The sequence below is a fragment of the Leguminivora glycinivorella genome, chromosome Z, assembly GCF_023078275.1.
Source record: "Leguminivora glycinivorella isolate SPB_JAAS2020 chromosome Z, LegGlyc_1.1, whole genome shotgun sequence".
NCBI lineage: Eukaryota > Metazoa > Arthropoda > Insecta > Lepidoptera > Tortricidae > Leguminivora > Leguminivora glycinivorella.
The window spans coordinates 53,391,402-53,417,632 of record NC_062998.1 but is presented as its reverse complement, the minus strand read 5'-3'; the positions used below and the strand labels follow the sequence as shown (position 1 = coordinate 53,417,632).

At 37.9% G+C, this 26,231-nt stretch overlaps 1 protein-coding gene across 1 annotated transcript in view; it reads right to left on the bottom strand.

The window, feature by feature from the left end:
• Positions 1–7,929: 7,929 nt before the first annotated feature.
• The window catches only part of LOC125240653 (roquin-1), a 94,172-nt gene continuing 75,870 nt past the window's right edge, over positions 7,930–26,231 (bottom strand). The window contains exons 14-17 of the mRNA XM_048148651.1: positions 17,122–17,222; positions 12,264–12,320; positions 11,458–11,544; positions 7,930–8,365 (exon numbers count right to left, since the gene is read on the bottom strand). Of these exons, the coding sequence (XP_048004608.1) occupies positions 8,300–8,365; positions 11,458–11,544; positions 12,264–12,320; positions 17,122–17,222 (311 nt within the window). The 3' untranslated portion in view covers positions 7,930–8,299. The remainder of the gene's footprint in view (positions 8,366–11,457; positions 11,545–12,263; positions 12,321–17,121; positions 17,223–26,231) is intronic.

The following is a 26,231-nucleotide window of genomic DNA, read 5'->3' as shown; positions in this document are numbered from 1 at the left end:
CGATTCTGAGTAGAATCCACATAAAAAATTCCAAACCCAAAAAAGTGGGGTGAAACTTTGAAAAAAATGGCCCATATATGGTAAGATAATAACTCGTCAGTACATAACCGAAAAATCACTACAAAGACAGTAAATAAGGTAAATAAGCAATACTTCAAAATAAACTAGTATACGATTGCACTAAGTTTATCATCAAAAATCTAGTCTCCGATTGATTCAGTACTAAAACCGTTTTATAAAACGGTACTATTTAGGTTTCGGTACCGGAAATAACGGTACAATTAAGTTTCGGTACCGGTAATAAACCGACTAGAAGACTTAGATCGCAGAATATTGCAGTGAAGGACTGACCTTTGCATTACCGACAAAATAACACTTGTCTTATAACGATAAATTCATTAATAATTACATTTTAATAGGATAATGTAGATTATTAGTTCTATAACAAACAAAAAAAAAACGCCTGTTACTATAAAAATAAGACGACGCGACTGTCTCAAAAACCTTCCACCATTCTCTACAGGGAGCAGGATAGCGATTTTTCAGAGAAGCACGCCGCCGTCACCGCCATTAGTTTCTTAACATTCCTTATCACAAAATAATTATATTTACAAAATGGGCGTTGAATTGTATCTCTCAGCTAAATCTATTTTACAGCCTTACGTTATTTTTCATCAATGCTCCACCCCCACTACATCCGTTACCGTTATTTAACACGTTTTTTGGGTAACGGCCAGAAAGGTACCGGTATCGATGGTAAGAATGAAATGCGGATAGAACATTATATAAGATGTATCACCAGCCTTAGATGTCGCTCCCTATATACCAAAAATATTACTATTCATACTCTAGCATTACCGAAGGAAGCTACGCACTACTTTGATTCATTTGGGAGCGTTTCAAACGTGGGCGAATGAAAAATAACCGTTAAAACGCAGTTACCAAACATTTGTGATAAATAACCTAAGCAAAGTTAAAAAGGCACTCTATGTCGGCTCAGAGATCCAAACATGTCACTGAACGGTATTTGCATGAAGCCGAATAACGATAAACGTAAGGTTAATGAAGAATAACGGTAAATATGTACCAACCGTTTTTACTGGTATAGCATAGCAGAACCAGTTTTCTATGGGTACCGATACCGGAATAATTACCGGATCAAAATTATGTAAGCTATTTAGTTATGAAACGTTCCCAACTAGACAGCAAGAGAAAGGATGAAAATATCTTTAAATGCGTCCATTTTACGTCTTACCGTCTGACATGTTTTTTCGTATTTTGATGAAAAATTAAAAAAAAATTGACTTCTTACTGCATGATGTTTTAATGAGACTATAATTGAAGGCTTCTCCGACAAACGTAGTCACCAATAACTTCATCACAGATATCTATATACAATTTATTGTATATTAGCCATATGTGTGTCCCTTGGTTCTACTCTTTAACCTCCGCCTCAAATCTCTCAAGGAAGGTTTTCAATTCGTCTGTATGTTTTTTTGGTTATTTTATCATCATCAAAGTTACAAGCGAAAACCATTTTAAAACTAAATGTAGGTACCTATATAACCCATCATCTTATTTTTAAGTGATAAATAAACAAAATATTTACTGCTTATAATTTCATATCAGACTATATTACGAAAAACCGACTCATTTAAGTAGCCACACTGAACACATATCTCATAAAATACCTACACTCCGTGTCCAGTGTGACGAAACTTCCTATAGAAGTTATACCCAAAATTACATGTATTAGTAAAAAAACGCAGAACAAATACCACAACGTTTACATAAATTGTAAACATTCGCCGGTAGCCATAACTTGACCTCAACCGTTATTTTGATATAACGTTAAAACCGTTTACTATATTTTCTGTACCAAAAAAGTACATCACAACATATGGAACGAATTCAGTTTATAAACAATATCAGTCGTTTGGGTACAACTTCATATGAATTTGGGAGAAATATTAGCTTATCCAAATTTGATTGACATACACTTTCTAATAATCTAAGTACGAAAGTACTCTCATATAAATTTAATACAGTCGACATAGAAACTATGAGGAGAAAAATGTTGTCAACACGCGATACGTCGACAGCCTAGTATTTCACTAAGACATTCAAAAACGGTATTAAGGGCATTTCATTTAAAGCAGTACAGTCAAGGTATTAGGTATAGATGCGGACAAAGTGCCAAAGGGTTTCCTTCGTATTTTTCCGGAAACGTTCGTATTTGTCATGCTAATTCAGTCAATGTCAGTACATCGTGTACTGATACTGACTGAAATAGCATGACTCGTTCGTACATTTCCGTAACAATACGAAGGCAAAATCTTTTCGCACTAGATCTGTACGTTGAGGTTGTGGATACATATCCTTGACACTTTGAGCGCAACTATATTTTTATACCTTGACTGTATATAGTAACTACTGTATATTTGTTTTATTTATACATATTATCACAAGCTTTCAATCCTAATAGGAAACTTACTGTGTCCCTAACTTTCCATACAATGTCTGATGGTTACGATACCGTTACCGTATTTGGTTGGTAACGATACATGATAACGGTATTTCAATAACGTTTTAGGTTACTTCAAATCCTATTCGAGACAACGTGTTTCTCAGTAGAAATAACTTAAAAATACAGATTTCAAAATGAGAATGGGAAGTATAACTTTAAATGAAACACCCATGAACGTATTATCTAAGTACGTAAGACAAATTTTTCGCTGTTGTTGTCAGATTTGTGATTTTGACATTTTATTTTTTATACAATACATGCAATTCTGTTCACTAGGTTTATTGTATACTAGAACGGCAGTTACACGTCGGCTTAAGATTTATCCTGTAACGCATCACACATAAGATACACGCCAGTAATATAATTATATTTATAATTTGTGTCTATCGACTGCTACTTGAAAATGTTATATTATATACGGATGTAGTGCTAAATGTTATTCCTTTGTATCTTCTCACGACGAGCTAGTAACTTTATGAGTAACAGTCGATAAACCTTATGTATGTATAAATAGTTAATTTTGCACTCCATTTTTATAACAAATGAAGAAATGTGAGACTGCTAACAGAGCGCAAAACTAACTTTTTTCGATGACATTAAATCTATATGAGTGATATAATTATTGAGGGATGTATGCTGACAATTTGACATGATACTAAATATACACTTACATAGAACTATGTAAGATTTAGACTAAACCTTTATCTAACTTTTTTTCGTCATTTCGTATTCATCAATTTTTCTCGTTATTGAAAACGACAGATTTATTTTTTAATCCGAAATACCAAAATAGGCGTTCGTTTAATGTTTTAACGATCCAATTATTTCATATTTTTATGTCCGATTTATGTAAATCATTATTATGCAATTTACTATTGACACAGTCATATAAGGCACCATATGAATATGTATGTGACACTGTACATTACTATGAATATATCTATTTATCAGTATTTGATAGAAAAATAAATTTAGCTAGCTAGAGCAACAACTGATATATGATAAAAATATATCCTCCAAAAAAGCTCACATAGTTCTTGCCCGCTAATCTTCATTAAAAATATGTACACTCACTATACAAATATGTTTTAACTGTCTATAATACATACGATTAAATGTAGGCACTTTCTATAGAATTATACCGTTGATCAGACAATGATTTTCATACTAAGGAACAAAAAAATCAACCTCAAGAATCGTTAGATATAGATAAATACAGATGTACTTAGTACATAATGTTTTTCTTTCGTATTTTTACGGGAACGTACAAACTTGTATGATTTCAGTCAGTCTCAGTATAAGAAGTATTGACATTGATTGGACTAGCATGACAAATACTAATTCCCGTAAAAATCCAAAGAAAAACATTTTTTCACTACATCTGGACATAACCATAGCAAGATTCACTACTGATTAAAGTAAGAAGTCCTATAAACTTCGCTTCTACCCTTTAAAATAATATTTTAAACGGTAGAAGCGGCATGTTTCTTCCTTAGATACATGCAGAAATATATATTATATATTTCTGCATGTATCTAAGGAAGAAATCATATTACAAGGAGAACTGTTACAAGTAATCATAAATTAAGTACTTTATTATATTGGAAGAATAAAGAATAATATTTAGCTTTTGCTAAATTACATCCAAATTGTGAATTTGATTAGAACTTATTCTTGTGTATATTCAAGGACCATATAATAAGGAACAGTCAAAGCCCATACAAAAAAGCGTACCCCTGAAATGTATGGGCCTTCTAGGCTTAAAACTAGATGGCGCTGTTCGCAGCCTAGAAGTGGCCAAGATCATATTTTCCCCAAATATTTTTGTGTGTTTTTATTTTTTATATGAACAAATGACATGCTTCTTTATTTTAATATCACAATATCACGTCTGAACATATTTTGAAAAAAATAAAATAAAATTAGGCATCATCAGTATCTATGATATTATTTAATAGGTGGCGCTAAAACAAGAGGTACGATTCTTAGTATGGAGACTATAATCCTATATAAATAATCCTTGTTATATTAAATATATTAGAAACCAAGAAAGTTTACTGAGCTTAGTCATTAGAAAAGAGGTATTTTATTGCATTCGATTCTATATGAGCTTTATACATATTGTGCCATATATGACTGGGCAAGGTTGCATAATAATTTATTTTAACGACGTTTTAGTAAGATATAAAAGTGCATTTTAGTGTACACGTATTGAAAATTTAAATTATTCTACGCAAGATGATTATATACACATACTCGCAGAGCCAGTCCACAAAAAAGTAATTATGGAGAAAATTATCACTTTGCACCAAAATACTATTGTTGACTATTTATAAGTTCTTTTTTACTTTCATAAAAAGTACCAGTTTTGACTCGATAGTAACTACCAAATCATTAATGTAAAAATAATACGACACCTCTGTCGTCCAAAATGGAAATCAAGAACAGATTTGAAACACTTAAAACTATTCAATAACTTAAACTTAAGTTAAACAAAAAAACATACTTTTGCCGATTTGCGTATTATAATATTGATATAACTGTATAAGGTGAAGACGAGACACAGTTGCCACCTAGTATCGAGTAGTGGTACTGATAATTCACGCTATTTGACGCGCGATTGACGCTAGATGTCACTTAACTATGCCTATACAAATAACCCGCATTTACTGATGTATGGAGTTACAACTCTTCCCTCACTTATTCCTCCATCGACTATATCTACCGTTGAATTCGGTTTACTTGATACATCATCTTCGTTCATGTTTGCAAGAGATAGCTTGGAAGTGTGGGTGGTTACACTCATTTTCCGAGTCCAAGGATATAGATTTCATAGACTTAGAGATGTAGTGCGAGAAGGGTTTCCTTCGTATTTTTCCGGAAACGTTCGTATTTGTCATGCTAGTTCAGTCAATGTCAGTACATCTTGTACTGAGACTGACTGAAATAGCATGACACGTTCGTACGTTTCCGTAACAATACGAAGGCAAATCTTTTCGCACTACATCTGTATCTTTTTCATGGCATCTATGTATTCCGTAGGGGCTGGAAGTACTTTGTCGTAGCCTTTTAGAGTTAGAGCAGGGGGGGCTCACTCCGCGATCCTATCGCCGCGCTACAAGTACATGCTGGCGGCCGCGAGTTCGCGGCCCGTTCACTGGTGACGACCTTCACGCGGCGCAATAGACTTCTATATCGGCTGCTCGCGTGCGGTCCGTTTGTTAATGTAGGTAAGAATTTATAATGGCGGCACTTTGTGAACATCAAAGGAGTGAGCCTTCTGTACTTGTACTATTATATATTCTGTGGTTAGAGACAGTTTTCTAAGCATGCCGGCCATATTGCACGTGTGTTCCGTGAATATGTTGATCCCGCCTTATTATATTAAAATGGCTTTGATATTTTTACTAAACCACATTTAAAGAAGAAGTATACTTTAAGAGTCATGAAAAAATATTAAGGTCCGAACATTTTGCTAGTCATATAAAACGTCTATCACCAAGGGCATTTCTGGAAGTTACAAGTTACAATTCACAAGTGGTTGTCAATGTCTAATATGACAAGTTGGAAAGAGACTTCCGCTTGTCACTTGTAACTTTCAGTTTTGAGAAATGGCTGATGCTAAAATATTTCAGGTATAATAACAAGTCTAAAGGAATTGCCGGCCGAGTTCGCGAGCGAGGTCGTTAAATAACACGAAGCTAGCAATCCTCGTCGAGAGTAATAGTCAGGACGATGTTTTCAATACAAGTCATAGACACAGAAAAACGTTCTCTTTTGTTCCCAAAAGATATTTTTGGTTGATCAACTTTTGGGAACATAAGAGATAATTCAAAACTTAGAAATAATATGGTGCTTTAAGACCCATAAGAATATTATAGGTATACAGTAACGTAACAGAGTCCGTCTAAGTACCTTAAGGATAAAGTGTTGAGTGCCTATACTAGTCTCGACATTCGTGACGTTATCTGAGTAAATGGACCGTATTGTCGATGTCGCTTACGTCGTTATGAACGATGTTCGTATACAAATACGACTCCGCGGGACGTAAGCGCCACCGACAACAAGCTCCCTTTACCCAGATAAAGGCACATTTATAGTGACACTAACATTTTTTTATCGCGGCAAATTTGATACTAAGCTGACTTAGGCACTAGTCCCACCTAAAGCGACCGAGCGACGAGATATCGGCAATAGAAACTAAAGATCGCTCTCGTGTAAATAAAAGAGACGAGATATAAGCGCGAGCGAGTTATATTAATAGTTCGTTGACGAGCTATGAACTAATAAACTTGACATCAAATTGTAATAATCACATAGGTATATACATTGTACACATTCCTAAGCTTGGCTGTGGCTGTAGGTACTTGCACGTTTGTAAGATAGGAAAGATTTTGGTTTTAATCTGTTTTTTATAAGTGAGAACCTGTAATTGGCTTTGTAATTTTAATTGCTGTTGGTTTTCCATGTATGTAATAAAAATAAATAAATAAATCGCTCGTCTTTTATTTACACGTGAGCGACAGTCATTTGTTTCTATGCCCAATAGCTCATTGCTTACTAATCTCTGTCAAACACGTCTGTCAGTAAATAAGAACCAAGAAAACTATAGGTATCCTTTTCTATAGCATCCTAAAGAAAACTTTTGGTGGGACTAGTGCCAATAAGCCGCTGGTATAGATAGACTGTCGTCTTACCCCCTTATTCATAAACGTTCACTAAAGTTATCAAGCCGATAAAGTTCGTTTGTCCCTTTCTATCACACCAATACATCGGAAAGGGACCAATCACAGAATGATATTTAGATAGAAGAAACAAGTTCATCTATTTGTATGGCGGCCGAGCGTGTCAGATTTTTTACTGAAGTTGTTACTTGCCTGCTGCTTGCTGAAATAAATAAATAAATAAACTTACAAAAATTGACGCCCGATAGTTGTTACTTGCCTGTGATTTTAAATATGTCTCAGGCCCTTGATAATTTTTGTGTTGTTGCAATTAAATATCAGTTATATCACGTAACGAGTGATTTTTAATGTTTTTGTTGGCTTCAACTTACAAAAATTGACGCCCGAAAGCTGCAAGCTGTAATTAAAGAAAGACAACTCAGTGGATTTTACAGAGTTCATTTGACACGCTAAGTAGATAAGTTTGCTTGATCTACGGTATATATGACATCTGTGGGACAAACGAACTTTTCCCCTCACTAGCTCGGAAACACGTGTCTTATCCTTTAATGCCAGCGGGTAAAAACGCATTTTATCCACTAGTGGGTAAAGTAATTTGACCTTGAATATCAGTCAAATTAACTGCTTTAAAATTGATAAAAGTAGGCGAATCTAGTAACGAAGATGATTTACCACCTGTGGAACTACTGGAAGCAGTGATAAACGCATTTTTTGCGTTGTAGTTTCCTCGCTATAGTGAGGGGAAAAGTTTTGCGTTACACTCGGGTGCAAATGTATTTTACTTCTCGTGTGTTAAAAACTCGCTAAGTTCAGGATTCTATTCTCGAACCATGAGCGAAGCGAGATTAGAGACTATAGAATCCTTTCACTTGCTCGTTTTTCAATTTCACACTCGGCGTTAAAATACAACTTTGCCCCCTTGTATAACAAATAACTATTACCGGCTTGATAACTTTAGTGAGTTTATGAATAATGGGGTTACACTTTAGACTTTAGTGGTACTATAAGGTGCTAACAAAGTATTATAAGAGTCACTAGTATACGGACCGTAGTCTAGTGTTACTGTGGTACTAACATGTATAGTTAATTAGTCGGCGCTTTTGAACTCCGTGTCGATGCGACGAGCGAGGGCTTCCAGCTCTTCTTCCAACTCCTGCTGGAAATAAGGCACGTGTGAGTAATAGAAACAGTTTAAAAGCAAATTATACTAACCCCCTCATTCATAAAAAAGTTACTGAACACTTAGTTACGACGTGTTTTGTCCCTTTCTTTCATGCTGACTAACGTATTTATGAGAAAGAGATAGAACAGTTTTAGCTAATCCGTGAAGTAACTCTTTTATTAATAAGAGTGTAAATCTTAGATCAAATAAAATGATTTTCATTTCAAAATATTTTAATTTGTATTGTATTTGTATATGACATTTATTTAATGTTTATAGTATAATAGTAGTGTTACTACTTAAAAATGCAAATTAAAATAATTTGATTTGATCTAAGATTCTGCACGGCAGCGCCATCTCTCTTCGCTAGCTCGTAATCACATGTGTTGATTCAGTTAGGAGGTCGAACTAGTTTCAGTTCTACCTCAGAGATGGCCGGGGGCGCCATAAGCCTTCGGTAATTGTGTCATATACTTGGAAATTTCGACCCTTGGTTTCGTGATCCGATGGCCGTGGTTAGCGGAGTACGCTGGTTCGATTCCAGCTCGGAACACTTGGAGGCTTTGGTCACTTTTTCTTTGTATATGACATTTATTTAATGTTTAGAGTGTAAATGTCGACTGTCGCGCCCACCACGCGCGTCGCGCCCGGGACCGAACATCTACTGACAGGCTGGGTGTGCCACAGCATAGCACTTACTTCGTCTGCGCGGCAGTAGGCGGTGGCGCTCCGCTCTGTGGCGAGGCGGTCCACGCCCACCGTCCTGCGTTCTCCGAGACCGAACATCTACTGACAGGCTGGGTTTGCCACAGTATAGCACTTACTTCGTCTGCGCGGCAGTAGGCGGTGGCGCTCCGCTCTGTGGCGAGGTGGTCCACGCCCACCGTCCTACGGTCTCCGAGACCGAACATCTACAGACAGGCTGGGTTTGCCACAGCATAGCACTTACTTCGTCTGCGCGGCAGTAGGCGGTGGCGCTCCGCTCTGTGGCGAGGTGGTCCACGACCACCGTCCTACGGTCTCCGAGACCGAACGTCTACAGACAGGCTGGGTTTGCCACAGCATAGCACTTACTTCGTCTGCGCGGCAGTAGGCGGTGGCGCTCCGCTCTGTGGCGAGGTGGTCCACGCCCACCGTCCTACGGTCTCCGAGACGGGTCAGTATCAAATTTACCTTATCGCTAAACAACAATATAGCTGAAACGTCTGGATTGTATTATGTCGTTGTGACCACATAGACATGAATGCTAAATGCCTATTTAGCAGAACGTCTGTAACTCATAATGTTACAATTTAAAATGAGCTAGCAGCAAAACCTCTATATCTTCGAATATCTTTATTGCTTAATTGACATTAACGCTAAATGGTCCGGTAGCAAAACATTTGCAACGCAAAATACCCATGAAGCAAAACGTCTGGATTGTGTGACGTCTTCATAATTAAATATGACAAACAAATTCTAATTCACACGTATACTAATTATTTTACTTCAGACATTTCATGACGTTATGCTACTAACTCGTTCTGTGTTCATGTCAATCAACTTGTATCACTTTCAGCTTATTGGGTATTCTAATCATAAGGGATATTTATATTTCCAGACGTTTAACTACTTGTCCATTCTAATTCTTAGTCATTCTGCTAAATTGACGCTTTGCTGAGTGTGTATTATACTTTTATGTCGTCGCGGTTGAATTGACTCTATGCTGACCGTATATTTAACTTTTATGTCATCTAACTGAAATGGTCGTTTAGCGATAAGGTACATTCGATAGTGACCCTCCGAGACCGAACATCTACAGACAGGCTGGGTTTGCCACAGCATAGCACTTACTTCGCCTGGGCGGCAGTAGGCGGTGGCGCTCCGCTCTGTGGCGAGGTGGTCCACGCCCACCGTCCTACGGTCTCCGAGACCGAACATCTGCAGACAGGCTGGGTTTGCCACAGCATAGCACTTACTTCGTCTGCGCGGCAGTAGGCGGTGGCGCTCCGCTCTGTGGCGAGGTGGTCCACGCCCACCGTCCTACGGTCTCCGAGACCGAACATCTACAGACAGGCTGGGTTTGCCACAGCATAGCACTTACTTCGTCTGCGCGGCAGTAGGCGGTGGCGCTCCGCTCTGTGGCGAGGTGGTCCACGCCCACCGTCCTACGGTCTCCGAGACCGAACATCTACAGACAGGCTGGGTTTGCCACAGCATAGCACTTACTTCGTCTGCGCGGCAGTAGGCGGTGGCGCTCCGCTCTGTGGCGAGGCGCTCCACGCCCACCGTCCTACGGTCTCCGAGACCGAACATCTACAGACAGGCTGGGTTTGCCACAGCATAGCACTTACTTCGTCTGCGCGGCAGTAGGCGGTGGCGCTCCGCTCTGTGGCGAGGCGCTCCACGCCCACCGTCCTACGGTCTCCGAGACCGAACATCTACAGACAGGCTGGGTTTGCCACAGCATAGCACTTACTTCGTCTGCGCGGCAGTAGGCGGTGGCGCTCCGCTCTGTAGCGAGGTGGTCCACGCCCACCGTCCTACGGTCTCCGAGACCGAACATCTACAGACAGGCTGGGTTTGCCACAGCATAGCACTTACTTCGTCTGCGCGGCAGTAGGCGGTGGCGCTCCGCTCTGTGGCGAGGCGGTCCACGCCCACCGTCCTACGGTCTCCGAGACCGAACATCTACAGACAGGCTGGGTTTGCAACAGCATAGCACTTACTTCGTCTGCGCGGCAGTAGGCGGTGGCGCTCCGCTCTGTGGCGAGGTGGTCCACGCCCACCGTCCTACGGTCTCCGAGACCGAACATCTACAGACAGGCTGGGTTTGCCACAGCATAGCACTTACTTCGTCTGCGCGGCAGTAGGCGGTGGCGCTCCGCTCTGTGGCGAGGCGCTCCACGCCCACCGTCCTACGGTCTCCGAGACCGAACATCTACAGACAGGCTGGGTTTGCCACAGCATAGCACTTACTTCGTCTGCGCGGCAGTAGGCGGTGGCGCTCCGCTCTGTGGCGAGGTGGTCCACGCCCACCGCCCTGCGGTCTCCGAGACCGAACATCTACCGACAGGCTGGGTTTGCCACAGTATAGCACTTACTTCGTCTGCGCGGCAGTAGGCGGTGGCGCTCCGCTCTGCGGCGAGGCGGTCCACGCCCACCGTCCTGCGGTCTCCCGGACCGAACATCTGCAATTTAATATAATGTTACTTATTATGATAAAACTTAGTTTATTTAATCCATACTTAGTATTTTAAATTGGAAAGTGTGTGAGCAAAACGGAGCGACGAATTGACGCGATTTTTCAGTGGAGATAGTTGAAGGGATGGAGAGTGACATAGGCTAATTTTTATCTCTTTCTAACCCCCTACTTCCCTACAACGGTGGGTGGAAATTTGTATGGAGCATTTCGCAATATTCGAATTTAAAGTTAGCGAATTTAAAGTAGAAAATTATATTAAAAAGTTGAGTTGTAGGTAAGAAAGCTCATGATTTGAATAAAATTGAGGTTCAATTTTTATTTATCGTAACAAATCTTGTCCGTTTAAGTCTGGACCAAAGAGGATCGAGTATTATAGAGAGTTACTGTCAAAGTAAAATGTGTAATCACAGTGCATATACTGCCATCTCTTGACACAGGCTTAAAACTTTTGAACCTCAGTTTTGACAATTTGGCCCATATTCTTAGCTTTATATGTTTTAAAATGTCAAATATTAATAATAGCGCCATCTAGCTGAGCGTACCCCAAAGGTGTAATGCCATCTAGGCCACCGTACCTTTTTCTGTATGGTACTGAGGTACGATTTTTTCTTAGACTTTATCTGTCTATACGGAGTTATATATGTCTTTGGTCTGGACGCAAAATTAAAGGCTACTTAGAATTAAAAAAAGGAACATCGATCTTACATCTTCCGTGTTGTTTACGAACGGCTGCATCACGTTAGTAACGCCATCGAAGAAAGCCTGAAATAATAGTTACAACAAAATACATAAGTACAGTCCAATTTGAATCATATGCCACTGCAGAACCTTTGCACATAAATAGAGAGCGGATTTCTGGTAGCGATTTAAATATTAATATGGATATGACTCGCATTTTTTTTTACCCATCTTACGGCTCAGCCACGACATTGGTCTAAGCGCGACAGCGGCGGCCATACATTGGAGCGAGACACAGCGATGGGACTTTTCATTCGCACGTATGGATGCTGCTCACCGCTGTCGCGCTTAGACCAACGTCGTGGCTGGGCCGTTAAAGGCCGGCAACGCACCTCCAACACCTCTGGTGTTTCTGGTGTCCATGGGCGGCAGTGATCGCTTACCATCAGGCGACCTGTCTGCTCGTTTGCCTCCTATCCCATAAAAACACAAAAAAATGTATCGAAACATAAAAATAAAACCCTTTTTGATGCTTTTGTGAATATTGGGCAAAGATCATGATGATAATAAATAAAAAAATGATTGTTAATTTTTTAAATACCATTATTTATTTAAGTTCTTCTTAAACATTTCATCTGCTCATTTCACACTTCTATTACGACTCAAAGAATAGATAACCTAACATAACCACAAAATTAAAATTTTGAAAAAACCCCGACTGCGACATAGTAGACCGATTTTCATGAAACATGGCTAAGAACACTCCCGACTAACTCAGCTTTCAAACAAAAAAAACTAAACCTAAATCAGTTCATCCGTTCGGGAGCTACGATGCCACAGACAGACACACACACAGACAGACAGACATACAGACAGACAGACACGTCAAACTTATAACAACCCGTCGTTTTTGCGTCGGGGGTTAAAAAATGAGAATAATTCGCTTCCTGTATACAAACTCCTTTATTTAGAATAAAATACTTCTCTTTAGTTTTTCTGTGGTTTGTTGCAAAAATAACATTAAATCTAATTATTCAGCGAAGTTTGCGGTGTGCGATGTAATAATAATAGATTGTAAGACCAAAACCACATGACATGTATTTAAAAATTGCACTAAAGTAAAATCCATAAACCTACGGACCAAATTGACAAGTAAGTGTGAACGAATGTTGCCACAGTTTGGCCAGTGTCGTTCTTATCGATATTAAAATTATGATTACATCGTAGATTTAAGGTGCACCCAGACGGGACAATGAAATTGGCAATTTGATCGGCTAATCAATATACCAACTTTTTCTGTGATTTCGACAGATAAAAAGGTCTGTAGACCGCTAATTAGAGATATTTTTTTATTTCGAAGCAGCAATAATATTATTCGAAAATTATATAGATATTTATGACATACTTGCTATAGCGTGACAGATAATTGATTATCGTCGGACATGGTATTTTATTTTTTACCTACAGGCTCGGAAACCTTTTTATGTTTTAAAACTAGTGGGTAAAAATGCGTGGCATCCATCCACTACCTCGAAGATACATAGAACAAACCAAAATGTGTACCTCTTATTTGAAACTAATATACTTATTCTTGATTTAAACTTGTCTGTTGTATGTACTTTACAACTTGTCGATATATTGTTATCGACATATACCCTTCCCTATTTTAATTTTGCTGTTCCTGGTATCATTTTACCTGTCAGTCATTTGTCAATTTAGTCCGTAGGATTATGAATTTTACTTTAGTCATATCCATATTAAAAATCGCTACCTGAGATCCGCTCTCTACACATAAACGTCAATGTGACTTTTTATAGAAAATAACACACGGTTTAAATGAGACAGGGTTCTGACTTCTAAAGTGGCCGAGGATTAAAATTGATTGACTGTAACGCCGTGTCTTGCGTGGGCGACGGTCGCGCGACCGTCGCCGTCGCGTCTCATCGCATCGTCTACTTCCATATCGATAAGGTTTGATTTCGTATGCGTCGCATCGCCGTCGCGCGACCATCGCGCGACCGTCGCCCACGCAAGCCACGGCGTAAAGGTCAATTCACAAGAGCTGGCACGAATGGAACGAATGAGCGAATGGAAATATACACATATTTGACAGATCAACCAATAAAATGGTAGCTCTTGACTGTTACGACCGTAATGCCAAAGAAGGATGGGCGCGCAAGCGATATATAGTTAAGATTTCTTAAAGAGAAGCTTTTAAGGCGTCATCCATATATTACGTCACAGTATAAGGGGGGGGAGGGGTCATACTAAATGTGACAATCCCTGTTAAAGGGATACAAAAAAGCGTGACATAGGGGGGGGGGAGGGGTCCAAAAACCTGAAATTTGGTGTGACGTAATATGTGGATGATCCCTATTAGGGACCCATTTTTTAGCCACAATACTATTTTTTATGCGATGAGCTATCGGCTATAGAAACGAACAAAAGGCAGTCGCTCCCATGTATTAAATATAAATAACCTAACCACAAAATTAAAATTTTGAAAAAAACCCCGACCGCGACATAGTAGACCGATTTTCATGAAGCATGGCTAAGAACACTCCTAACTCAACTTTCAGACAAAAAAAAACGAAACCTAAATCAGTTCCTCCGTTCGGGAGCTACGATGCCACAGACAGACAGACACACACAGACAGACAGAAACACACACAGACAGACACGTCAAACTTATAACACCCCGTCATTTTTGCGTCGGTGGTTAAAAACAGAGAGCAAGCGAGTTATGTTCAACGCTCGGCGACGAATTACAACTCGCTAGCGCTATCGTCGCGTCTCTTTTACTTACACGGGAGTGACTATCTTTTGTTCCCTTCTATTGCCGACAGTTCATCGCGTGCTCGCTTTCGATGGGAACAGTGCCATACTTTGCAAAGTGCATAATAAACAACTTTTTCTACTCCCGTACTGTTATTCGTGAGTTACAAGGTCGTGCATAGAACTTTAAAACCCTACATAAAAGATGTCAGGACAAGTCTATCTAGTCTATACCCTGAAAACATTTAGTAGCAGTAGCACGATATAGCTGTTACAGTTCAGTAAATACATTGCTACCAACTTAACAAACCAATTCGCAGAGTCGAGACTCCTTCGTTTTCTGCTGCGTTAATTGGCGACGCGTCGAATCGCATTCAAATGTATGAGAACTCGATTCAACTCGGCTCGATTCGTCTTAGTGGCCAGGCTTCAAAGAACCATACCATAGACAGTTTTATTTTCATGTTTGCACTCAAACTGCATATTCAAAATGGTAGGCGGTCCACTAGATAACTAAAGATGACTGAAAGTAGGTATTTGTTGATTTATAATTTTCTTTCAAAATAAGTGCTTGGTCGTAGAAAAAGTATTGTATGCAACGGTGTTTAACTGAGTCAAAAAATGCTCGTGGCGTCTTTATTAACAATTTTCGGCTTCGCCTCAAATTGTTACCCACGCCACTCACCTTTTTTGACCTCTTTTAACCACCAGTTGCATAAAATACTATATACTCTGAGACCAATGCTGAAATTGGCTGTTACATAGAAATGAGGGGCATCACGTCAACAGCCAATTTTTTTTCGCAAAGTTAACATTCTACCCACAGATGTCCTATATACCATAGATCAAGCAAACGTATCTACTTAGCGTGTCAAATGAACTCAGTGAAATCCACTGAGTTGTCCGTCTTTACTCGCAGCTTGCAGCTTTCGGGCGTCAATTTTTGTAAGTTGAAGTCAACCAAAACATAAAAAATGCCTCGTTACGTGATATTCCATTGCAACAACACAAAAATTATGAACAATCAAGAGCCTGAGACATATTTAAAATTACAGGCAAGAATCAACTTCAGTACAAAATTTGACACGCTCGGCCCCTATACAAATATATGAATTTGTTTCTTCTATCTAAATTAAGTTCTGTGATTCTACCCATCTTAAAAGTCCTTAGAAAACCCCGCCCGTTTTCCGTGATCACGATGCATGTAACTGCGTCGAAATATCGGGAACTCAATAAAAATCAAAAAGGTAATCACGGTCTATATCGTCACTACTTTGAAAAACTCTTGTATCTTCTTCTGTCAATGAAGAAAAGAATGTAGTAAGTATGTATAGAATGCAAAGAGACTTACTACGTTTTAACTTTGAGGAGCAGTGTGAGATACGAGATTTTTTCAAAGTAGTGACGATATCCCGGTCAATATCATTCTAATGAAACTAATCCTTACAAAATCTGCCTGTACTTTAGGACATTTCGTCACTACTTTGAAAAAAATCTCGTATCTCACACTTACTGATGTGCCGACGGAAAGTTTCCAAAATTCTGAAATTTTCACATAGGAAAACTTCGGAAACTTTCCATACTTTGCATGGACAATTGTATGGATGGAAACTTCCCTTTTCATAAATTTAAATTCCCTTTATTTTTCGTGAAAGTTTCGTGAATTTTTCAAGAAATTTAAGATTTTTTTGGAAAGTTTCCGCAACTTGCACATCACTACTCACACTGCTCCTCAAAGTTAAAACGCAGTAAGTCTATATGTATTGCATTTTTCTTTTCCAACAATTCTCGAAAAGTTTGTACAAAAATTAAGGAAAAAGTTAAATTTGTTTTTATTATTCCTATTTTGTTACCAAGATTTTTTTTATGAATTGAGATTTTAGTAAGTTTTATTTCGTCATTAAGGTTCGCTAGTATCTATATTTTCTTAATTATAATAACTATCCTGTATATATCTTACGAAAGTCGACTTATATTACTAAATATTGGTAACCAAATAGGATCAATTAAAATTTGCTGACGTGGCTATGTACAAAGTTGACAGGAACTGCTCTTTCATTGACAGAAGAAGATATAAGTTTTTTTTCAAAGCAGCGACGATTTGTCTTACCTCGTTGACCGGCGGCCATGTTTGGTCGAGCCTCCTCTGCTCCCTGTTCACCAGCACATAGTTGGAGTCCATCCGGAAATCCGGACGCGGTTCCGGGGGCACTGAGAACAAAACTTCACTTGAGTCTACCTTGATCAATATTTGTATAGGCTACTATTGTCCCAGATTTGTAAGAAGCTCTTTTTGACACATGACAGTGTCCACAATACGTAAACTCGCGCAACCTAATGAAATTTTAAATAAAATCCTGTAATAATATTAAAAAAAATCAAGTACTTAAAAACAATATTTCGCTAACTTTAAACATAATCTAGCACATGTTATAATTTTTGCGGATCTTCGTTAGTGAGTAATTTATCAGAAATCATTCGTCAGTCAGTCAGTAATTTATCAAAGTTAATTTATCACGCAGGATTTACTTATTATGTCATTTATCATTCATTTTTATTTTTAAACTAGTGCTGTGGCAGTCTGTCATTTCGATTCAAATGACATTTCAGTAAGTTGATAGAACTCGTATATTTGTTTAAGCGCCTCCTTGTACATAGGCAACGAAGTAAGATAAACATGGAAGCCGCTTTTAAGAACATTATTGTTCAAATTCTTGGCACCGTTTAGCACACATACACAATTACGCCTACATTTACACAAGACAATACGTTTACAGGCCCTGTAATCAAAACTGGTACACAAAATAGTCATCTCTTTTATACTAATGCACACAGATAAGTGTAGCTGAAATGCATATAATGTCACTAACTACCAATCAGCGATTTTGTTCGGCAAAAAACCTTCTTGCTGTACGTACTGGCAGCTAAGAATTCGCGGTTCATATTTGACTAAAATTTGACATGGGGATGGGTTTGTGTCATACATTAAAGAACCAAGCAGAAATAATTTAAATTTTATGCATATTAAAAAATAACTACATAATTAATTTGTTGTTATGAAGTAACAACCTACATATGAAAATAATAATTATGTCGTAGGTACACGTATGCCGCTATAATAAGTATTGTTATGGCTAGATAAATTCAATTTATATCTGTATATCAATGTACAGTCACGTTCAGGTTGTTGTCAGTTGCCATCTATTGTTAACAGGTGTTAAACGTAGGCTTTCATTTTATAAATTTTACCTTTTCAGGGCTGGTCAGGTTTTTCAATCGCCAGATAAATAATATCTGTCAGATAAATGTCAGCTGTCACTGTAATTTATACGTGTGATGAAAAGAATAGTGATAACTTTATCTGGTAGATATATTTATCTGGCGACTGAAAAACCGGCCCTTAAATATGTAATTACTTAGATGTCGCCACCGCAAGATAATAACATAGAACACTACTTTCAAACAAATTGCCAGCCGAAAAGTGGTTCCAAGATCATAATACGCCGTACTGACACCGGACCACAGGTCACGTCTATTTCTATTCTACAACCTTCTAAATTAACACGTTTAGGGACGCTTAGTGACGTCATCTGTCATAGACCAAAGGTAACAAATGACTACGCGTATGCTATACTATACGTGTCCACGAATGTGTTCAGACTGGCCATTTAAACCACTATGCCGGTGACAAAAAGTCTGTGATCAAAATAATCGAACTCCTATGCCACTGACACGTACGTGTGTTTAAACAAGTTTACTGGCCTATGTCGGCCGCACAGCAGGCAGGCAAACATGGTCGCGCGATATTAATAAAATTATACAAAAATGAAAGTTTTTAAATATCAATGGCTATTAAAAATATTGCATAACATCATCCCCATACAAAAGTAGCTCGCACAAAATAAATCGAAATAATTATGATCCTCGCCAAATTACACATGAAACTAAATCCCATATTTTTCTCCGTATTTGTTGGAACGACTAGCACATGATATTACAAAACAGTACGGCATATTCTTTTTGTAAACATATATTCTAAACAGAGATGGGCAAATCGTAATCGATTCCGGATTACACGATTACTTGATTTTACTTGACTTTTACTTATTTCTAAATATGCCGTACTACGACTGTTCCGACTGGCCGCCATTAGCGCACTGACAAGCTCCGTGGCACAATTTTGAGGCCCCGCCTACCGTGGCACAATATTCGTGGGGTCATTTTTGAGAGCTCTTGAGACATCTAGGTATATTAACAATCGCTGTACATAGGGCCTAATCGATTCAACCAATTCGAAATTAATCGTTAGATTTGGCAAACGATACGTCTTAGCCACATCGCAACATACTTCAAAACAAATGTGTCAAAAATGTGAACTTACAAATCCGGGACAATAGATTCATATCTAATTTGGCACAATAAATGATTGTCTTCTGTAATATTTGACATAAGAAACCAATATTTAATGACTTTAGGTATTAAATGTGTACGATGACTACGTATTTTTAATCCAAAAATGTGAGTATGTTTTTTTTTTGGCCACCGAAAACGCTGTCGGCCGTGTAGTGACGTCATAGAATTCATGTTAAATCAATCACTGACATAATGTTCTTTATGCCTCGTACTTAAAGTGTTGGAAAGTGGTGTTTTCGCACTGAATGACTTCATTCACAGAAAATCTATAGATGACATGGGTGATGTTGTTTTTGCCTGATTACGTAAAAGTATTCTTTAAAAATATGTTTTGCGAATTATAAGTCATAATAAAATATAATGATATTTTTTTTTGGATAATTGGACAGTAAGTAATAATATAAGACAAATTTAAAAAAACCGGCCAAGAGCGTGTCGGGCCACGCTCAGTGTAGGGTTCCGTATAGGGATTGCAATTGCTGGATCCAGCATCCAGCAATCCAGCTGGATCCAGCGCATTTTTCGGTCTGCTGGATCCAGCAGCCAGCGCTGGATCCAGCGCTGCGGATCCGCAAATAAAAAAATCGGCAATAAAATGCGTAATTAACTTTAATAAACTTATTTTACGTCATATTTAAAACGGTTTGGCGTTTCCGCGCGTAGCCCGTGGCCGCTTAGCACAAAATAATTCTATTTCGCCACAATTGTGTGTTTTTTTCAAAAACGTAAGTAGTTTGAAACTGTATTATAACTACTGAAGATCTCAAAATGTATTTATAGTATTTAATTATTTATTTACTGTTACCGCAAAATTTCTTTTAAGTTTCAACTTATGTTTAAACTAAGCACTAGTAAGTAAATTAGTAATATTCAATGTGAAATTGTGAATGCCCAAATGTTGTGCCAAAAAAGCAGGCCATGTATGGTTGATAGCATTATTTATGTACCCACTTATTGTAGTACCTTCGCTGTTACAATTTTAATGACATTTTTTATTCATGTAGATTGCTATAAGGATTAAAAATGGTTACAAAAAGTAATGCCAACTTTTTACATATAAATTTTAACTTTTCTTCCCTGTTAGGAGGGAGCAAAGTAGCAGTTTTCTGTACACGGACTATGTTGGCAGTATAATCATATATGACAGAGTCCAGTTAGGGGCGACGACAAGCGAAACGAGGAGGAGCGTGTTAGTTTGACCGTGAGGAAACCGGAAAAAACTTTTGAAATGTAATAACAATAAATTAAGACGGTCCCCCGTTTGAATGCCCTATAATATCATTTCGTGCTATGTGCGCGAAGCCGCGAACTAAAACCTACCTGCAGGGGTTGCAAGGTCAACGACCCCACCCGAGCGCGCGCGCCGGCTCGCAGTAGGTACTGTATACCTAACCAAATCTAACCATGCCTGCGCGCTCGTTTATAAGGCACATGCATTTTAGCTTGTGTGTATTTTATATAAAATAATTATGTATTCATTTTCATATTTATTTATTGCTTTTTTTTACACAGCCAGCACATGTAAACTATACAGGCTTCCTGTATAATATTTGTGATAAAATTCAACGTTTGTATAAACTTTTACATATATATGAAGCTTCAAATAATTTTCATCAGCGAGAAAATACGAAACAATGAATTTTGCCATAAATATTGTAACCGGGAGATATTAAAACCTTTATAATGTAGAAACTAATCGTTTTTGAAAAAAAAAAAACACAAAAAGATATCCCACTGCCCGGGCTCGAAACCAGGACCGCATTGATCAGTGAGAGCCGTAAGCGGTGATGAAACCCACACGGCCAAATTCTACTTGCGACTGACGGGCAAAATTCGCCAATACATGTCACATAGTACATTGTGAAATAATTTGTTTTTGTCCTAAAACAGGAATTATGTAATGTACACTTGTAAGAATGAAATGATAATTTAATTTCATTTTGTTTCGCTTCTCTATTCTAAGAAAAAAAATGGCTCGGCGCAGCGAGCGGCACAGCCCCTCCGTCCGAGAGCCGGCAGGCAACTGGCGCGCGGTGCGTGGCGCGTTCAAAGGTAGCCCCTTAAACAATATTCTTGTAAAAAAAGTAAGCAGGTAACTATGTTAAAAAATATATACGTAAGTAAAATACGTAATTGCATCCCTGTCAATAAATTTGGGAGTTCATAGGAGACTCAATATTGCATATTTTTCGAAATTCGCCATAGATATTGTCGGTGTTCAATGAAACATTTGGTGTATACAATAAGCAACTAGTTGTATATTACGTCAAGTAAAACATTAGATAACATGAAAGTTTGGTTTTTAAAAAAAGGCTTTTTAATAACCCTAAAAGTCCTAAAACAAATCAATTTGCTATACCGACACGGCGAAAGGTGTCGCTCTTAGATATCCAAAGTTATTCGTATTATTACTATAATACACTATTAAAATAATGTTTTTATTACCGAGTTATATAAGGTTAAAAACGGTTGACATTGGCGGTTCTTACAAAAAGAAACACGGATTTCATTTATTATTCGCCAAGCAAGTGAAAATAGCAATCTTTATTTATTTTATATCTACTTCAAAAATTCAAAATACATTTAGGATTGTTTGACATAATAATTTTCTCTCTTTCCGCTTGATTCCGTTCTTCTTAAAATTTATTTTTCTTTTTTTGTGCGTTTGGTTTTCGACAGTTGTATTATTAATATTAATATTACGAGTGTAGTGCTCTATATCGACGGTGGTTCTACGTCGATAAATGGTTATATGTACTTATGTGTAGGTCAGTCCTCCTTTTCTGTATGTAAAACTTCTGGATTTGAAGGGTCTGAATGAATTGGTACAGCAGAATACTTATATATCATACTTTTTTTTCTTTAAACTAGAATCAATATAGAGATCTTTGTCAACAATTTCTGGTAAAATCAGGTGCATCATTGCTTAAAATTGTATTAACTAGGTTAAATTTAAGTCTGTTTCTCTGTTGTTTGTATGAATTGGAGCGGATAAATCAAGATAAAGCTTCATTTTGGATGATACATATGTTGTCATTTTACAATTTTTACATGCTAGGTATAGAGTTCTTCTTCTTTCGAGTCATCACTTGTAGTTTCAATGCGTCTGCGACGGAATAGTCAAAAACCTTCTTTCCTTATATCAAGATGAGAAGCATTTTACGAATGATTAAAGAAGTAAACGTTGTTCGATTTTGTTATAACGAAGGATAAACCCAAATTCGATGATCGTCAGCAACGGTTTTAGCTTGGACCAGTAAAAGGGAGTTTTAAAATTGATGTATTTTCGTCAGCATTGAAAATTAAAGCAGAAACGTTCGACGTGGCTAAGTTAGGCAAAGAATTCTGAGGTATCAATCTCAACAATTCTTGAAACAATACACAACGATAGAATGTTCCTTGGTAAAGATCGAGTTGAGCAATCCCCTTCTGTTCTACATTTAATAAACTTACTGCTGGTGTGATGACTTGTGGTCGGTTTGCAAGGTTGGCAAATTAAAAAAAAAACAATATGTTAATCCGGGAAATGAACATTCGGCGGAATAAAATTCCGCGAAACGTGCGTTGGGAAGTGATATTCGGTCATACAATTTTCGGAGATAAATAAGATACATAACTGTTTTTTTTAATAAATTTTGCTTACAAAATTGCGCGTTTTCATCCTTCCTTTCACTATTTCAAATAATTTTAGTAATAACAGCCCTATAGTAGAGCAAAATGTAATTTTTTTTTGGAATTTTTTCTACCTGCTGGATCCGCGCTGGATCCAGCTGGATTGGCGCCGATCCAGCAAAAATCCAGCTGGATTGAAAACACTGCTGGATTGCAATCCCTAGTTCCGTAGTTTTCCGTATTTTTCTCAAACACTACTGAACCTATCAAGTTCCAAACAATTTTCCTAGAAAGTCTTTATAAAGTTCTACTTTTGTGATTTTTTTCATATTTTTTAAACATATGGTTCAAAAGTTAGAGGGGGGGGGGGGGGTGTAGTGGGCATAAGTATTGCATGCATGTGTAAGCGAGTTAGTATTAATAAATCGTTTGAACTATCAACACGTGTTCACCATTAATCGAACCTGACTCCGATCCCCACATGGCGACCCTGAGCCATGAACGCGCATATCGCCCGCCGCCCGGTGCATTCCAAGGCGACGGCGCCGCGCGCGTCAGCATTTTGGACGGTCCGGTGCAGTGATGTTACTAATATTATTGAGTAATACCTTCATGACTTTTGCAAAGACAATACCTGTTCGTTCGGTCAGAAACAACCGTGGTGATCGATTTAACTGATTTTATGAACTTTACCTATTCGCGTCGTGTTGTGTTGGACGTTTCGTCTGTTGTGCTACATTTAAAGGACGATGGGAAAATCCTACTCGAAACAAGAGGAGAAGGAAGTTATAATTACGCAAAATGCGGCAGGTTCCAACGAAGGACAAGGCATCTCAGAGCACACAGAGCATCTGCGAGTCAACAACATTTTAGTGTCATGCATATTGACCATCGTCGCTATCGGTGTTTTGATCTACGCGTTCTACCGATATAGAAAATGCCACCATAAATGGATACGGCGAGAAATACAAAGTGACATGGTACGGCGCATTCGACTGAGGCTTTCCGGACGCAGGCAGACTCGAGGCGATGACGCTGGTCCCGGTGACGTTGCAGAAGAAGAAACACGTGTGATGTGAAGTGAGATACGATAAAAGTGAGGTATGATAAAAGGAGTGTTTTTCGTATTAATTGACGCGATTATTCTTAATTTTAGCAAGTAGTTTAGCAATTACTATAAAAACTTGGCATGTTTTACTTATGGAAGCAGAATTAAATACCATATTAAGTGAACTTGGCAAACTACAAGTAGATTTAAGTAAATTAGGACCCAACCGCCGTTTGCAAAAGATAGGGGTCGATAAAATTAAAAAGGCCCAGGAACTATATTTGTGTTATGTAAAATTAATTGAGTCTACCTCAAGCAGCAGTACAGCGGAACAGTTTCCCGGCTGCATATTTGATGTTCTATGCGATAAAATCGATAAAATATATAATAAAATACTAGAGTATAGTAATTACAGTACTTACGGAATCCAAAAACGAATCGAAATGGCTGAGAAATTTGACTTAAAGGAAGTAGGGTCTCTGATTCCCTTGTACGACGGCAAGGATGAAACTGTTGAAAGAATTATCGAAGGCATTGAAATGATGGAAAGCATATTACAAGAGGCAAGTAACAAGAAATTGCTGATTTCTTTTGTCCTTAAAACAAAATTGACTAAAAATGCGAAACTCAAATTAAAGACAAGCTATGATACTGTTTCAGCATTAGTTTTAGACATTAAAAAATATTTACTCCCGAAAAAGTCAGCAAATTCATTGTTAATGCAACTTAATAGCATTACACAAAATAATCTATCACTTTCAGACTATGGCGATAAAATTGAGGAATTGTTTACAAATCTCACGATTGCGCAAGCGGACAATGATACAAAAGCTTGCGAAATCCTGAGACCTATAAACGAAAACTTAGCTGTAAAAAGATTTGCAGATGGTTTGCGTAACAGGAGGCTAGGTACTATCATTGCGGCAAGGAATTACAAGGAATTGAAAGAAGCGGTGCAGGCTGCGAAGGATGAGGACAACAGCCAGCCAACACCAGTAGTGATGCACATGAGAGGCTACAGGAGAGGATATCCGGTAAGTAGACACTTCAACAGCCGTGGATACTACTCTCAACGTTATAGTGGTCGATCTAATAGCCGTGGCTCATATCCACGTTATAACCAATACCACCATACCAGCAACTGGGCACCAAATAACTTTTTTTTTTTTTTTTTTTATCATTTATTCAGCAAATAGGCCACGGGGGCACTTTTACATGTCAACATTACAGAGTATTCATTAAAGTTAAACAAATGAAATTAATAGAAATATTAACTAAAAATATTAATCATAAGCAAAGTAGCTATACACTGATATAGAATTAGAGATGTATAAAGTCTCTAAATGTCATATTATTACTAACTATAATCAATACATAAAGAAAGTGCAAACAGATACAAAGATAAAAGAAATCTATAATACTTCAATAGTTGTAAAAGACTGAATATTACAAGTAAAAATATTATACTTAATCAAATAATCCATGGAGATGTATAGCGTCTCCAAGAGTCAAATTTTATAAAATTAAAATATTTAAAAGTAAAAACCTTTGTCAAATAATACAAAAAAAAAATACAGAAAATGAACAGCTAAATTACACATTTCAAGAGATGTACAAGTCTCTAGTTGTCAATCATTAAAGAACAAATCAAGTTTACAAATAAGGGCCAATCAAGGTTACAAATTAAGTTTAAAAATATAATCAAAATCTCAGAGATGTATAAGGTCTCTAAGTGTCCAAAAAACTAACATTAACTTAATCAAACGACAACAAGGTCATTAAAGTAAGGAATCTATTTTAAAATAAAATATAATCAAAATCTCAGAGATGTATAAAGTCTCTAAGTGTCCAAAAGCTAAAATTAACTAAATTAAACGACAACGTGATGGTCTCTAGTGTCATCCTTAAGACATTACTTACTTAAGTTTAATTCTTACAAGAACCGAATGTAGTGTCTCGCAATCCGCTCAAAAGTAAAGTTAAATAATCTAACAAAACATGTGGCCCAGGTAAGCTTGAACAGACCAGTCTCCACAAACAGCACCCGTTCACGAGTATGACGCGTATCTCAGCCATCGCCTCCCTCAACCTCCATTCGGGAAGGTATAGAAGGTATAGAAGTAGCAACAGTTATCAGCAATATAGAG